Source organism: Theobroma cacao, chromosome 4, assembly GCF_000208745.1.
Source record: "Theobroma cacao cultivar B97-61/B2 chromosome 4, Criollo_cocoa_genome_V2, whole genome shotgun sequence".
NCBI classification, from domain to species: domain Eukaryota; kingdom Viridiplantae; phylum Streptophyta; class Magnoliopsida; order Malvales; family Malvaceae; genus Theobroma; species Theobroma cacao.
This window is the reverse complement of record NC_030853.1, coordinates 2,129,381-2,144,054: the sequence shown is the minus strand read 5'-3', so window position 1 is coordinate 2,144,054 and position 14,674 is coordinate 2,129,381. Positions and strand designations below refer to the sequence as shown.

General features: G+C 33.6%; 2 protein-coding genes across 2 annotated transcripts; both read right to left on the bottom strand.

Moving 5' to 3' along the window:
• On the bottom strand, positions 6,138-11,569 carry LOC18600990 (uridine kinase-like protein 1, chloroplastic). Its single transcript, XM_007031779.2, has 14 exons — positions 11,334-11,569; positions 10,966-11,057; positions 10,816-10,885; positions 10,595-10,713; positions 10,231-10,327; positions 9,472-9,551; positions 8,900-9,094; positions 8,303-8,386; positions 8,156-8,216; positions 7,732-7,792; positions 7,368-7,461; positions 7,208-7,280; positions 6,756-6,838; positions 6,138-6,645 (listed from the first exon to the last, which is right to left on the bottom strand). Exons 1-14 carry the CDS (start codon positions 11,476-11,478, stop codon positions 6,499-6,501), a joined length of 1,401 nt encoding a protein of 466 aa, XP_007031841.2. The 5' UTR covers positions 11,479-11,569; the 3' UTR covers positions 6,138-6,498.
• Positions 13,141-14,125, bottom strand: LOC18600989 (chemocyanin). The gene is made up of 2 exons (XM_007031778.2): positions 13,794-14,125; positions 13,141-13,662 (listed from the first exon to the last, which is right to left on the bottom strand). Exons 1-2 carry the CDS (start codon positions 14,083-14,085, stop codon positions 13,334-13,336), a joined length of 621 nt encoding a protein of 206 aa, XP_007031840.2. The 5' UTR covers positions 14,086-14,125; the 3' UTR covers positions 13,141-13,333.

The following is a 14,674-nucleotide window of genomic DNA, read 5'->3' as shown; positions in this document are numbered from 1 at the left end:
GCAGAAAGCCCGTGAGCATGCCCTAAGTATTCAGCCTTCCTGAGCCAAAACGCAGTCGCTTTGAATGCCCTTGAGCTGCCCAATCTTATTCCCCAAAACGGCACCGTTTAGCTTTAAGCTCTAACTATAAAACCCCTTCTTCTTTCTTTTCTTCCCATTTCTTCCCTTCACTTTCTCTCTCTACCCACAAACTCTCTGACTTCTCTCTACACTCTTCCTCTGCTGGATTTCTCCTTCTCACGTAGGCGAACTCCCCTTGGTCGTCGATCTGCAGGAGGCCTCACGCCGGCGAACTCCTCCTTGCAGTCGATCTATAGGTGGCCTCACGGGTTCCCTTACAGTCGGCTCCCCAACCGGTGGCGTCGCTCCCCACTTGGATCAGCTCTTCCTTCCGACGACGACAGATCTGGTGGCGCGACGGTCGAGCTTTTTCTCTCTCTCTAACCGACTTCACTCCTCCAACGATCGGCTCTCCCACCGGTGGCTGTTGCTCCCTATCAGTCGACTTTTCAACCGGTGGTTGCTGCTCCCCAATCGGTCGGCTCTCTCTCCAATCGACGTTGCTCAAGTCGGCTTTTCAACCGGTGGCTGCTGCTCCCTAATAGTCGACTTTTCAAACGGTGGTTGCTGCTCCCCAATCGGTCGGCTCTCTCTCCAATCGACGTCGCTCAAGTTGGCTTTCCCCAACCAACGACAAACCCTCAGCCCCAATCGGTCCTCTCTGGCCGGACTCTCCCTTTCACTCTCACTGAACACGTTTCTTTCTTTTTTGGGTATTTTTTTTTGTGGACTGATTCTAGCTGCTAGAGAACTAGGATGTTTTTGATTTTTCAGGTTCCTTTGGGGTTTTTGATTGCTTGTTTTCTTTTGCTTGCAGGATCTGAGATTTTTCTCCCGTTTTTTTCTTCTCCCGAATGCTACAGTGCCCCCTCCCCTTTATACACGGTTCCTAGGCTCTGGAGGGGGCACGCTCCACTGCCTTGTCCCTGGGCACTGGGGGGCACGCTCCACTGCCTTGTCCCTGGGCACTGGGGGGCATGTTCCACTACCCTGCCAGACGCGAATTTTTCGCGTCTGGCAGGGTGAGGGAGGTGCCTGGCATGGTGCGTCCGCACCCTGCCAGTCGTACCTCTCTCCCTTCTTTTTTATTTTTCATTTTTTTTTAATTATTTTTATTATATATATATTTTTTGATTCATTTTTGTGTTTATAATTTTAGTGTCTACAAAAATTAGAAATATATTTAATATCTTATATAAATATATAAAAGATAAAATCTTTAATCAAAAAGGAAATAATTTTACATGGATGGTTTATTGTTTTGACATGTGTTTACTGATTAGTACAAGATTTGTTTTTTCTTGATTAAATTTTTTTGATGAGATGTTTTTTGAATAAATTAATGCAAGATTTGAAGTTTATGTTTGGAAGACCAAATTGATTACATAAACATTTTTCCATTATTAGAATTCCCAATTAATTTTAATTTTAATATAATTACGAGCTCTAATTAATATGATAGTATTACTTTGCACACCTAAATTTGAAAAATAAATCAGTTTTAAAAAGAAAACAGCATGATCAAAGAATAGGTAAAAAATGTTTGACATGGCCCATAAATACATGCTTAGTTGACTACTTAAATACTGGTAAAATTCAAGTAAACAAAATCAAATTTATTTGTCCAAGAGGATCTCATGGGATTAATATCATGATTTGTTTAGTCAAAATTTTCTTTTGCAATCAAACAATTTTCAAGATATTTTCAGATTAATTGTCAAAATATGTTTTTCATAACATTTTTATTTAAATTCTTGAAAGTTTAGCAAAAACCATAAGTTTCCAAAAATGAAAGGGAAAAAAAAGATAATAAGGAAAGAAAAAGAGAAATAAAGGATATAATAAATAAATGAAATAGAAGTGAATCATTAATATATTTTGATTGTATATATGCATGTTTAATATTCATATTAAAGCGTATTTAAGCGTTTAATTCAATATTAAGCAAATATATCCCTTATTAAAAGTTATGTTTAAGTTTTATTTTTTAAAAATTAAATAAGATATAAAATTACACATGCATCCCACATATTAAAAGCTAGTTTAAAGTAAGAATAAACTCATTAACCTTTTACAAGTTGACACTTTCAAGATGAATTATCAGCATTAATGCCTGCATATGATCTGATATGGTCAAGCTTGGCGAAACAATTTTCTGAAAAATAGGTAGGAAAATCCATCTTACCCTGGAAAAAGAAAACCAAGTTGTCAAAGAAATGTTCATAAATGCGACTCAGCCAGTCCACCCATACTTCCAAAAAACAGTCGAAAAGCTTTTCAATGGAGCCTTCTTATACCAAGTGGAACTATATGTTCTTGGTCTTGGTATTCAAAAGATTGTAGAAATACTAACATTCTTTTTCTCTAAATTTTCTCTTTCTTCTGCTCTAACAAAGACATGTATGCTGGTTTTGACACTGGGCTCAAGAACCATGTCCTAAAGTTGAATTGATGAGCATTTTCAAACCTCAATATTGCAGAAATGGTATCTTAAAGAGTCTCAAAGAAATGGGTTTTTATTTTTCTGGATGACTTTGGGATGACCATTTTGTTCATGTCCCTGAACCTTCCCAGGTGGCAAAATGGAAAACATTCTTCCTTTGTAATTTGCCACTAATTTATAATTATATTTTAAAGAAGCTCCAAAATGCTTTTTTGGTTAACACTTGGTTTAATATCATCTCTGCCCTAGCAGGTCAGCGGCAAGCTTCACAAAGCAATGAAACATGCTGAGAATTCTTGGGAGTTTCACATATCAAATCTTCACATTTCATGCTCAAAATAGAAAACCAAAGATTAATATTTTTTATTTAATTAATTATGATTTTCAACTCTATATTTAAAAGAAGCCCCAAAGGGTTTCCTTGCTTGACACTTGGTCCAACAGTAAATTACTTTGTGAGAGGTTCACTTATAGGTGAAATGACATTTATATTGGTTTAACTACTCCAATTGCTATGTCAATCTCATTTTATAAATTTATTAATAATATAAAAAGAACATTCCACAACCAAATAAATGAAAATCAATTAAATCCAAAACATTAGTTTGCTTACTTGCATGTTAGTATTTTTTTCATAACCATATAAAAGTACACGAATCTCATAAAATTTTCAAATTGAGTGTTTTCAAAGTTTTTTACTTTATTCAACAACTAAAAAATATGTTTCCTCTTAAACACACATTAAATTTGACATTACAAGAATACTCAATTTCAAGTCTATCTTATCATCTAAAATTTATGAACATAAACAAAAAAAAAAGTTAAAAGAAAAATGAATAGTAAAAAGAAGTACTATAATTTGTACAGTTATACTATTTTGATTTATCATTAACAAACAAGCACATAATTGATTATATAACTTCAAATCATTAAATCAACTTGAATATGAAAAAAATAAAAGAAAACACTTACATGCATTTTAGATTTCTAAATTAACTCGACTATGAAAAAAAAAAAACACTTACATACATGTGGGCACCCTATTTAAGCAAATAAATAATCTCATGTAAGCTTTTTATAGCAAATTGAGCATTGAAAATTACAAATAATAAAAAAAAATTTGTTTTTTTTAAAGGAAATGCTAAAGGGTTTTTGATTTGACACTTGACAGGGTTCTTAGTTTGATACGTGGTTGTTGGAGCGTGGGCTTAAAGTCTAATGGGATTGGTTTGTAGTTGGAATTTTGGGAGTGAGCTTGAGATTTGAGGATAAGTTTGGATTAAATTTTTTCTTTTCATGGCTGATGTTCTAGATTTTTCTTTGAGAGTATTTATAAAAAATAATTTTTTTATTCCATTATTTATTACTCTTATATCATTTTTCAATGTTAAATGTAACTAATGTAAGGAGTACATATCGACTAGTTAAAGATAGAGTTTTGAGAGAAATTGAGTTACTTTATACTCTATTTTTCAAGTGTTAAATGTAACTAATATAAAGTGGTGCATATCATCTAGTTAAACATAAGATTTTGAAAGAAATTGAGTTACTACATATTTTATTTTTCAATGTTAAATGTAACTAATGAAAAGAGGTGCAAACCAATTAGCTAAAGATAGAATTTTAAGAGAGATTGAGTTATTACATATTCTACCATAAGTTTAGAGATTTTATTTAAAGTTTTTTTTTTTCGTGAAGTTATTTATAAGTATATTTTTATATGAAAGCACCTACAATAGCAACAACTATATATTTTGTAAAATAATATTTATGATAATATAATTACTGTTATGTATCTATTTTACAAAGTATTCTTAACTCAATTAAAAAAATTTTTATCATTTCGAATGGGTTGTACGGATAACAAACTAGTTATATTATTATATGTCAGTGTCACCTTTAGTGTAGATTATGTAGGGAAATATCCACCCTTGAAGCTACTCAAATTAAGCTATTCTTGTTAGGGTGACAAGGTTTTTTTCTTTTACAAGTTGTAGATTCAAGGGAAAAAAAACGAAAACCTCTCTTCAAGCCACCAACCCTCGATACATATTAAAAATAGTAACACTTACTGTTAAAATAGTAATATTTTTATATTAAAAATATTTATTATGAAAACAACTATAACTATTAATTATTACCATAATAGTAATATAATAATATTTATAATTAAAATATTCAAAATATTTTTATATGTTTAAATATATTTTTTGAATCAAAACTAAATGAAAATAATTATTTTATTAATAAAATAATACTCATATTGGGGGATCAAGTTCAGACCAAAGGAGAGTGGAGTAGCCCAACGTGTAAATACTACTAGTTGGGAAGAGGATTTATTTTGTGTATTGGTTAGATTGAAAATTGTATTTCATTTAAATAAAATGAAAAGACAATGTTCAAGTTTTCAGATTCAATTTTCATCAATTATTGCATGATTTTTTGCTCACAACTTATTTTCTTTGCTGTTTGCTAACAACTTATTTTCTATCGACCAAATATTGAAAAAAACAATGCCAAAATCAATACCTACAAGCCGCGCTCAGCAAAATCAAATGGAGCCTGAAATATAGACATGTCAAACGGCAGTTTATCTGGTAAGATACCAAGCTCGATAGGCTCTCGAGTTTGGCTCAGATATTTGATCCTAAGCAACAATCAACTTTCCGGGGAAATTCCTTCCGACTTGCAGAGCTGCACAAACATTAATACACTTCACCTTCGAAACAATATGCTCAAAGGTAGAATTCCTGCGTGCCGAGGACAAAGGATTCCTACTTTGCTGGTACTCAGTCTGAAATCAAACTTGTTTCATGAAAATATTCTGTCGCAATTGTCAGGATCAATTCCCATTTTGCATAGGAAACCTGACATGCATAGTATCACGTTCTCAAAAGGAAATCATAAGTCTTACATTAGGAAGATTGTTATGATCTCAAAGAAAAGTCGTAAATCTCATATTAAATGTATACTAGAGTGAAACTAAATGTTCATTCCATTTTAACTTATAAGAAGTCTTTTGTGAAATAAAATTATATTATAAAGCAAACAATATCTTATAAATTAATATGAACCGTGATAATTGATATCAGAACTGATTCTAAATACCTAACGATATGCCACTAAAGATAATGAGTCCTTGTTAAAATGGCAACAACAAAAGACCAGAGAACACTTGCCTCAGACGTGCCTGAGCTAACAAATGTTTCGAGAAACCCTTGGGGAACTTAAAAAGGTTCGAAACTCTGGACCTCGCTGATAATCAATTTTCTGTTCCTATTGTGATGAAAAAACATCGTAGTCTTCTAGTGAGTGATAGAGAATAAAATTTGACAAGCTATCGCCTGACGCCGGCATCAAACTGGGATTTGTTGTGGGATTTTGGGGAGTTCGGGGATCATTGGCAATCAAAAAGTCCTGGAGGCTTCCCAATTTCCCAATTTGCTCACGACATGAAGGGTGTGTTAACTCGTTATCTCAAAATGAGGTAAATTATCCTCCAAAAACAGCAACGCATACACTTGTACAGAAGCAACCAGTCTTGATTTCCTCAACTAGCACAAATATTTGCACCTACTTTCAGAAAGGTACACCCATGAATATGATTATGCAATGCCCTCTGAAATATAACAGCTTGAAAGAACAACAATTAGCTGGAAATGTCTTAAATCAACTGCATATACTTTGGTATTCATTATGTTTTTATGGCGTTTACCAAACACCAATGACTTCACGCTGTTCAAGTATTTTTTTCCATCCGCAAGCTCATCATGCTCATGCATGGAGCAATTAAGGCAACATGAAACAAAAATAAATGATACCGGAATCATCTCTCGACTTTTGTCACAATAATGTTGATGAAGTCCAATGAGCCTAGCCGGTAGCTTCTATATAATGGTTAAGCTGATCACACATATGTATTTCGGAATATTACTTATTCAAGCAACTGGTCCATCTGATACTGGTTACAATTGCTACCTGTCAACCATGGTGGATCAGTCATCAGTGCCAAAGTAACGATCACCAAACTCACCCATGCCAGGTATGACACGGAACTCCTCATTTAATGCAACATCAATTTCTGAAGTGACAATTTTCAAGGATGGAAAACGTTTGCAAACACAATGGATTCCTTCAGGTGCCTGACGAAAAGAAAAGGAGAATCAGTATGTAGGAAGAGAGGGAAAGAAAGATGGTAGGAAGGGTTGCAGGATACTCGATGCATCTGCAGCCAACAACATGAAAAACTCACAGAGATGAGGTTTAGGAATATGATGTGAGATTCTGGAACTCCCTTCTGTATGAGTAGTTCAATGGCGTGGTTAGCAGAGTTCCCTACAAGAAAAGTCATCAAGATGGTTTCCCATTGGAAGGCATAAATCAGTCAGTAATTATAGAACACAAGACAAATAATTCTGAATGTATTTCCAGGGACCACCAACTGCAGTTACAACAGATGTGTTCTGGGAAATAATCAGAAAGTGATGGCAATATTCTTAAATTTGATAGCCAGAAGAATTTCTAATTTATGATTTCTCTGGACTAATTCTTTCCACTTAAGGTGATATTAACCAAAGAAGAAAAACGATGTGGTAAAGCTTTAGGATAGTTTCTTTTCCCTTAGCCTATTCTTGCAATAGTATAGTAACTATAGGTATAAGAAATAGGGAATAATTTGGCTTCTAGGAAGAGGAACAAGCTTACCTGTAGCAAGAACTGGATCCAGAAGCAGGACATGCCGTTCTGAAATGTCCTTGGGAAGTTTCTCATATATTAACTAAAAATATTGAAGAAAGCAGATTAACGGTTAAGATTAATTATATGCAATACCTAACAACATAAAGATAGCAGTAACATTACTAACCTGTTTCCCATTATCCCCATCACGGTGAATCAGAATTTTTCCAATTTTAATTCCTTTGCAACATGCACGTAATGCATTTTCCATGCTTTCACCACTGTAATAAACAATAAGAATAAAAACTGGTTAGTACATACAAAAGTAATATATAGAAAATCACAAACTACATAATCAAAACTAAAATTCTCACATATATGCAGCATGTATCAAGCATCTAGAACAAGATAATGGGGGAAAAACCTGAGCTGAGATTCATCATAACTCATCATATGTAACAGAAGATCGCCAAACAACCCAATTTTGACTAAACAAGGTCTGCTGTCAAATAACCAAAACTGACCAAATCAATACCTGATTGAAAGCTCACCTTCGAACAATGGAAACGCCACACAACTTTTTGCAAAAATCAACCCCAGTATATACTGATGCTGAAAAGAAATAACAGCAGGTTTCAAAGATAAGCAGAAGATAAATTGTTTTAAGATATGAAATAGTCAATGCAAAATTGGATAAGTCAACAGCACTTAAGCTTTGTCATTGTATGCCAGCTACACAACCAGTCAATTATGCATGCAAATGGGGAGAGAGAGAGAGAGATTGAACACTAAGGAATCAGAACAACAAGAAACTAAAAAGTATATATTTAAATACACATCAGGACATCTATCTTAACATAAATGCAAATTCACCAGTTTCTTTTTTGGACATTTACCAGTTGCAAATACTAAGAACGGAGAACTGGACATTTCCATCAACGTGAAAAAGTGCCACTATTATTTAATTAAACATACCTGTAGGAGTTACTACTTGCTTCTCAGTGAACGGCAAATGCCCAAGACCATGCTCCACCACCTAAGTAAGAAGCAATAAAATCGGTTATAAAACATTTAACAAAAAACAAACCACAGTTTATGCATAAGATATAAAGCAGAAGGTACCAGACGAATAAGACGATCTGAATAGAAGACAAAATCATGCTTAGAAATCTCCCGGTCTCGAATCAGAGTATGCATTCCTCTAATCTGCACCACAAATGAAATAATTAAAAGGAAAAACCAAAAAAAGAAAGACCATACAGAGACCATAGACATAAAACTGAAAATTGTTGGGAATAACTTTAAGTATGCAAGTGGCATCATATATCTAAAGAGAAAAAAGGTAAACTTGTGGGATATGTGCTCAACAAGTGTTGTTCAGCGGTTTCTTATTTAATATTCATTTTGACTCAGAAAAAGAAACTATACTGACATGCCAATCTTCAATACCTAGCATTTCTCACATTTTCGCCAATAATGAAGCTTTAACTACAATTAATGTGGCAACGTTCTGTCATAACAGTACACTAATAGTTGACCTGAATATTTTAGGGTAAATGGCACATTATAGAGCTGGACATCAATTTAGATGGAGGAAGAGTTTTATGTGCGCTAGTAACAAGCAATGGCCGCTAATAACAGATATCTGTTCCTCTACATGATTAAACAGTTGCACAGAAGTATAACGGAAATAAGATAGAGATAAAGCACAAGATATACCTGAAATGTTGACTGAATTACATACACATTAGGATAAATTTTGCATAGATCATGCTGACCAAGCTTAGTGTGGATATGTTGCACAATCAAATCAATGGCAACATGATTATCACCTCCACGGGGGATGATGACATCAGCATACTTCTTTGATGGCAGAACAAAATCATCAAATGCAGGCTTGACAAACTTGGCATACTGCAGAAATAACACAAAATTGCAATGTAATAATGAAAAAAATTAAATGTAAGGAAGCACATTAATCAAAAATTCCCAATAAGAGTTTTAATGGAATAATATGAGAATCACAACGTATTTTGTTTCAAATCTACATACAACCACTGTTTCTTCCCTGCTCTGGTTATCCAGGTAGCAGCATCTTTCCCAGGGCTTCACCCCTGTTTATTCTTCCAGATTTTCATTCCAGTGTGTCAATAGAACTGACACCACACAAGTAAAACTAAACAATGCAGCATATCATGGCAAGAATAAATTCCGCACCAGATACTATGACGATCTCAGGAAGTTTTTCAAGTCTTAAATTACAAAGAAAAATGTGGTATAGATAGGCTTACTTGTTCAAGAACAGAGTTTACATCCCTTCCCCTCTCAACTGTATCTCGTCTTATTCTACGAGCAAGCCTCACATCAGCATCTACAAGTAATAAAAATTGCCAAATAAAATAGAGAACCATTAGAAACCATGAGAGCAAGAAAGAAACAAACATGGTCAGATAGAAAACAACAGATGCACCATTGCACATGCAAGCTCAACCCACGCACAAATGCATGCAAAAGTCATTAAACTAGGTGAGACCATGGTGTTCTTAGTGTATTTTATCAGTGACAATCCCCGGGAGTCCAAGAACCCAAGTTTAAAATTTCTTAGAATTTATTGTGTTGGCTTTTTGAAAACAACCATTGCTAAACATTCCTCTTCTGCCTGCTGGGAGGAGGCACGCTATTTACAACTTTAAAGTTTGCAGTCAGCAATTAATTCACAAGTTGACTTCGAGCTTTGTCTTATAAATGAGTTTCCAGATCAGCTTTGACACCAACCAGCTTTTTCTAGATAGACATTTAACTTTAATTTTGTTTGTCTTATATTTCCTGTTATTAAAACTTATAGTTATGACTTTTGTTTTGATTGGTTGGTAAGGGCTACAGGTTGTTTACCTTGATGGCTGTCCATGATATATCAAATCTTACGTAAAGAAAAGGGACAGAACATCTTCATCTTCACAAAATTAAAAGTATAGACATGTCTACAACAATCATTGGAGGATGCTATGAGGATGCCAAGACAGTAAGGAACTAGATAAAAGATGTCAAACCTGTGTCAACAAAAATCTTCAGATTCATAAGGTTCCTGACACGCTGATCATGGAAAACAAGAATTCCTTCCAAAATAATGACATCAGAAGCATTCACCTGATCATGGATGAAACACAGTACAAACTCATATAAGCTTGCTAACTTATTGAATTTATCATCAATAAAAATTTAGATACTTTGCAATGCCACAATAAATTCGATAACAAAAAGGAGAAACAAAAAGTAAAATGCAAGTGTGAGCAATAGTCTAAAAATACAAGCAAACAACCAAAACAACTAATACAAGTTCTGTATTTAATACACCTAGCCCCTTCCAGCATTAATATCAGCCATAGAAAGTTCAACAAGGATCGAACTAACTACCTGTCGAAAACTATCTGAAGATCGACGATGATGCTTAAAATCATAGATTGGGACCTGAACAGAGTGCCCACTTTTAAGCTTCTGAATACAATCCAGAAGCTGCTCAGTATCAAAAGCATCTACATAAATTATTAAAAGAAAAAAACAATGCACAATCAGAACAATGCCATCCAATATAACAGTAGACAACAAAATTAGAAAACGACATCAAATTAGTATACCGGGATGATCAAAATTATACTCGTGCACGCGTTTCAGCTCTTCAGTAGTCAAGCCGCGGTAAAATGAATCCTGCATCCAAAAAGGAAAATGTGAGCCAACAGCTTGGTGAACTTCAGTTAATAACAGCAGAAATTAACTTGAATTTGAACCTGATTGACAAGAACAACGCGGTGATCGTGAAGCTGTTGGATGATCATGTCACAGACTGTCGTTTTACCAGAAGCTGTACCTCCAGAAACCCCTGCTTATTTAGGGGAAACCAAAAACTAAGGATCAAATTTTGATGATTTTTTTACAAAAAAATAAAAAAATCTTTTCGAATTAATTTTAAGATATGTTAGAAAAATTAGAGACAAGCAACAGTTATTCATAAAAACAAAAACTTTGCTTTGTTTTTCAAAGCAAAAAAAAAAAAGGGCAAAATCCAGCTACTTTTTGGATAATGAAAGCAAAAAAGAAATTTTCTTTTTTTTTTAATCGTTTGTTTAGAAGAGAAGAGAAGTGAAGTGAGTAATACCGATGACGAAGGGCTGACGAGGAGCGTTGGCGTCTGCGAAGGCGGAGGAGGAGGCGGACGAGGCGGTCGGATTGCGGAGGCCGGAGAAGTGTGGCCCCGATGCCTTCTCCATGACGTAATCTATGGACGTCGTCTCTTCCGGCATCTTTAAAAATAAAAATTCGAATTCGAAAAAATCGAAAAAAAAATAAAAAGAAGAAAAAAAACCTTGAAACTTCAACTCAACAGTTGAAGCAGATACATAGTAAAGAGGCTGCGCTTGCTCAAGTTATTCAGAGGAATATGCTGCAAGTAGGCCTATTCTTTTGTTATGAGCTCAGCTTCTTTATTGGTTAATCATTCTGCCTAGGTAAATATTTTCTTTTTAAAATGTAATAAAATTTAAGTACCAAAAAAGTAATAATTTAATATAAATGATTGATTTATCAACTAAAAAAGGTAAAATTAATAAAATTTTGGGGTAATAATTAAGTTGAAGACTTTGGTACAAATTTGAGGCCAAGGAAGGAGGAATAGTTTATAATTAAGAAGTTGATATGGATTAGCATTTGAATTTTCTAATCAAGTTAGTCTTATCATATCATAAGGATTTGATTGGGATTCAATGAGGGCAAAACCAAAAACAAATCACATGCTAGCAATTTGGATTAACCAAGGATCAAAAATTCTTGGGATGCATGATTAATGTGACATCAAACATTTGACTAGTAAGTCCATTTTTATCCTAAACATGTTTCTCCAAAATGAGTATTTGTTATATTTATATATTTAAAATATTTCTGATTTAACTGATATAAGATTTTTTTTTTATTACTAGTTCATTATTTATAAGGAGATCAACAAATAGAATCAGTTTTGATACTATATTAAAATTTTAAGGACAATAAGTGAAGAGACTATTAGTATATTTACTCAAAATATCCTTAATTTAATATATTGAGATTTTTTTATCATCATTTCGATATATTTCATACGAAAATTTTTTAACCTTTTTTTTTTTAATTTGGGTTTCACATGTGCTTGATAATTTATCGATGGTATAATATCCAAAAAAAGTACGTAAATTATTTAAGAAAATTAAATAAGTCGTTATACGTTTATTGCATTTAATCAAATATTTGTATTTTTATTTTGAGTTAAATAAGTAATTAAATTTTTATTTTGAGTAAAATAAACTTTTATGATTAATTATTTATTTTGTTAAAATATTATTTATCATTTTATACTGTGTTGCACTAACGTGGTATGATATTATATCATAATTGATAATAATGTTATATATTGATATATTATAATTTATTATGACATGACATCTTAATTTGACATGATAACATAATATATAACATTTTTTACCTTTCATACTAATGTCATGTTAATTTTACGTGAATATAAATAATAAAAAATATTTTGATTAATGATAAATAAATAATTATTAATTATAAAAATTTATTTAATCTAAAATAGAAATATAAAAATTTAATTAAATATAATAAAAAATTTATTTAAAATTTTTTTGAATAATTTAAAAAATTATTTGAGTATTATGTCTTTCTCAATTTGTTAAATTTGGATAAATTATTTTATTGTTTTTAGGTGGCTGCCGCCTGCCGTACTTTAGCAACCTGATTCCTATCCTCTAATCAGACTGTTTCTGCCATCAGGTGCCGACTTATGAAATCAATATTTATGACATAATTAATGTTTATGAAGTGCCAGAGATTTTCACAACAATTTCAGAACATTTTCTATGGAAATAGTAACATCTTCATGTTTAATTCATTTTGGAAACTCCTGATTTGGAATATACTTGGACAAAATCCTGCCAGGTTATGCGTCCTGGTCCTGGAGCCCTGGTCAATTTATTCAATCCTCTCAATTATGGCCATGATGATATATATATGAGTAGAACTTACAAAAACATATTCAATACTGACTATAATTTAAAGTCCCAAACAAAATGATTACTCCATGGTTGTAAAATTAGCCCAAGCTTAAACTTTTTAAAGCAGATAAAGCAAACTGATTCCTGATAATGCAGCAAGCAGAAGAAAGGTGGCAAAAGATTGAACAGCAGAAGCCCCGGAGGTTGTTGACGCTGAAGCAGGAGTAGAAGGTGCATTGCTGGCAACTGTTGTGATTTTCATCTTCATGCCCTGGTCACAATGGCCTAATGTTCCACAAGCAAAATAACGAGTGCCAACCTTGCTCAATTTCACAACGTCATCGCCAGTGTTTTTGGAGTCCAATGCTGTTCCCAGGTCGCAGTTCTTGTAGGCAGTCTCGCTTCCAAGCTCAACTACGCTGTGTAGCCCTGAAGAGTACTTGAAAACTGTTTGGGCAAAATCAAAAGTTTCAGGGCAACCTTCATGCAATGAAATGTGATTTGCAGGGAATTTGAACCTTAAAAAATTGCAGATAACAGGATTTAAACTGATTGACTTAAGAGGGAAGGAAACATACCAAGCTGGTCTCCAACCTTGAAAGTTTGGCCTGAAGCCCACGAGTTAAGGTCCACAGATTCATCCCAACCTTGGCTACCTCCAACCACGTGCTGAGCTGCGGAGGCCTGTTTTGCTATCAGGGCTAGCAGAAAGAGTAGAAAGAAAATTCTGGAGTTACCCTCCATTGATCTCATTTCTTCACTGCCCTCTTGGCCTCGTTGGAATGTTGCTATTCGTGCTTTGTCAATATATATAAAGAAAAGCCGTAAGTGTTGTTGACAGTCTCTATCAGAATTTATATGCTTCCTCATTGTACTGGTTCATTCATGAATGAATGCTGGGTTGGGATGCCTGTAATTCTAAAACAAAAGAAGGGGCAATGTTGTTGGAATTTGTTAAGCGTTTTGGGTTTTTTGGATTGCCTGCAAAGCAAATTCTAGTTGGTTAGAGGTCACACAAACTTGGCGTTTAAACAAAGGTATCATGTGGTGATCATTTTCAGTTAGGGGCTTTCCTGGAAGCACAAATTTTATATACAGAGATATCAGCTTAACAAAGGGGCAGACACACAAGTAAAGGAAGCTGAAAAACCTGTTTGTGATCATTACCTCATAAGGTCAGTTATTGGAATATCATTCATTAATATAGCTGATATAAACAACTTTTTGGTTGAAAAATTAAAAATGACTGGGTCATAGTAGGGTAGTCCTTTTATTGATTACTTGTTCTTTAAAGCAAATAAAGACATAGAGCTACCTTAATCTTTAATCCTGTCTTCTGCATCCAAATGTACTCTTATAAAGTTGTCACATCATACTTTACTTCATGATTTTTCACAGTAGTTCAGGAATTTTTTTTTTTTTTTTAAGTTTTATTTCTGATTGGTCTGAAACTTGTATA

Bases quoted from the DNA above. Each gene is read 5' to 3' on its own strand.
- LOC18600990 (XM_007031779.2), bottom strand. From the start codon at position 11,478: ATGCCGGAAGAGACGACGTCCATAGATTACGTCATGGAGAAGGCATCG. The intron at 10,328-10,594 runs GTAGTTAGTTCG...ATCCATGATCAG, and splicing joins CTTCAGATAGTTTTCGACAG to GTGAATGCTTCTGATGTCAT. The intron at 8,217-8,302 runs GTACCTTCTGCT...CTTCTTACTTAG, and splicing joins CAGATCGTCTTATTCGTCTG to GTGGTGGAGCATGGTCTTGG.
- LOC18600989 (XM_007031778.2), bottom strand. From the start codon at position 14,085: ATGAGGAAGCATATAAATTCTGATAGAGACTGTCAACAACACTTACGG. The intron at 13,663-13,793 runs GTATGTTTCCTT...TTGCCCAAACAG, and splicing joins CAAGGTTGGAGACCAGCTTG to TTTTCAAGTACTCTTCAGGG.